The sequence below is a fragment of the Cystoisospora suis genome (assembly GCF_002600585.1).
Source record: "Cystoisospora suis strain Wien I chromosome Unknown contig_8758, whole genome shotgun sequence".
In the NCBI taxonomy this organism is placed as follows: Eukaryota; Apicomplexa; class Conoidasida; order Eucoccidiorida; family Sarcocystidae; genus Cystoisospora; species Cystoisospora suis.
The window spans coordinates 1-882 of record NW_027161536.1 but is presented as its reverse complement, the minus strand read 5'-3'; the positions used below and the strand labels follow the sequence as shown (position 1 = coordinate 882).

General features: G+C 42.5%; 1 protein-coding gene across 1 annotated transcript; it reads left to right on the top strand.

Moving 5' to 3' along the window:
- Window positions 1-28: 28 nt before the first annotated feature.
- CSUI_010885 (uncharacterized protein) lies at window positions 29-880 on the top strand (the record flags this gene model as incomplete). Its single annotated transcript, XM_068070986.1, has 1 exon — window positions 29-880. A coding segment is annotated over one exon (849 nt), but the record flags the coding sequence as incomplete, so codon positions are not given.
- Between the last annotated feature and the right edge of the window lie 2 nt (window positions 881-882).

Sequence of the window (882 nt, the reverse complement as noted above, 5' to 3'; positions counted from 1 at the left end):
CAACGTCTTCTGAATGGGGCTCTTCACAAAGAGAAGAAGAAGAAGAGAGAGAAGATGAAGAAGAAGAAGAAGAAGAGAGAGAAGATGAAGAAGAAGAGATAAAGATTGCTGTTGAACTTGTATTCTCTCAGTTTTGCGGAGATTTGGAGACAAAGGAAAAGACAGCCGAGATCTATCACCTCGCCCGATTACCTCATTCCACGCAAGCACTTCTCTCTCAAACTTCCTCTCCTTCTTTTCCTTCTTCTTCTTCTCTTTCTTCTATCTTTTCTTCTTTTTCTTCTCCTCTAGATAGTCAAAACGATATTTGTAGATCATCTGTCTCTCTCTCTTCTTCTTCTTATGTAAAGGAACCTCGTAGACGTATAAGGTGCTCTTGTTCTCCTATCTCTCTGCCTTCTTCTTTCTTCTCTTCGTCATGCCTTTCTGTAGTCGATAAATCCGATACATCTTCTCCGATCTTGTCTCTTCCCTTGTTGAAGACTTTTTCTTCTTCTCCTTCTTCTTCTTCTCCTTCTCATGTCTCTTCTTCTTCATCTTCTTCTCCACGTGCTCGTGAGAAGGAAGAAGAAGAAGGTCTTTTTCTGGACGTTAATTCTTTCTTCTTTTCTTCTTCGTGTAGATGGCGAATTTTGTCGCAGGAACAGCTCCCCAATGAGTCATCCCCTCGTCCGTCTCCGGTGTATATACACCTCAAACCCGATGAAAGCGACCTGAACATACACCAGGAAGGGAAGAAGAACAAGGAGAAGGAGAAGGAGGGAGATTCTTCAGGAAGAGCTTCTTTCTCTTCTTCCTCTTTAGGAGAATCTGGCGACGCGTGTGAAGATGAGAAGAGACCCAATGAAGAAAAAGAGAAAGAAGAAGAAGAAGGAGGGGAAA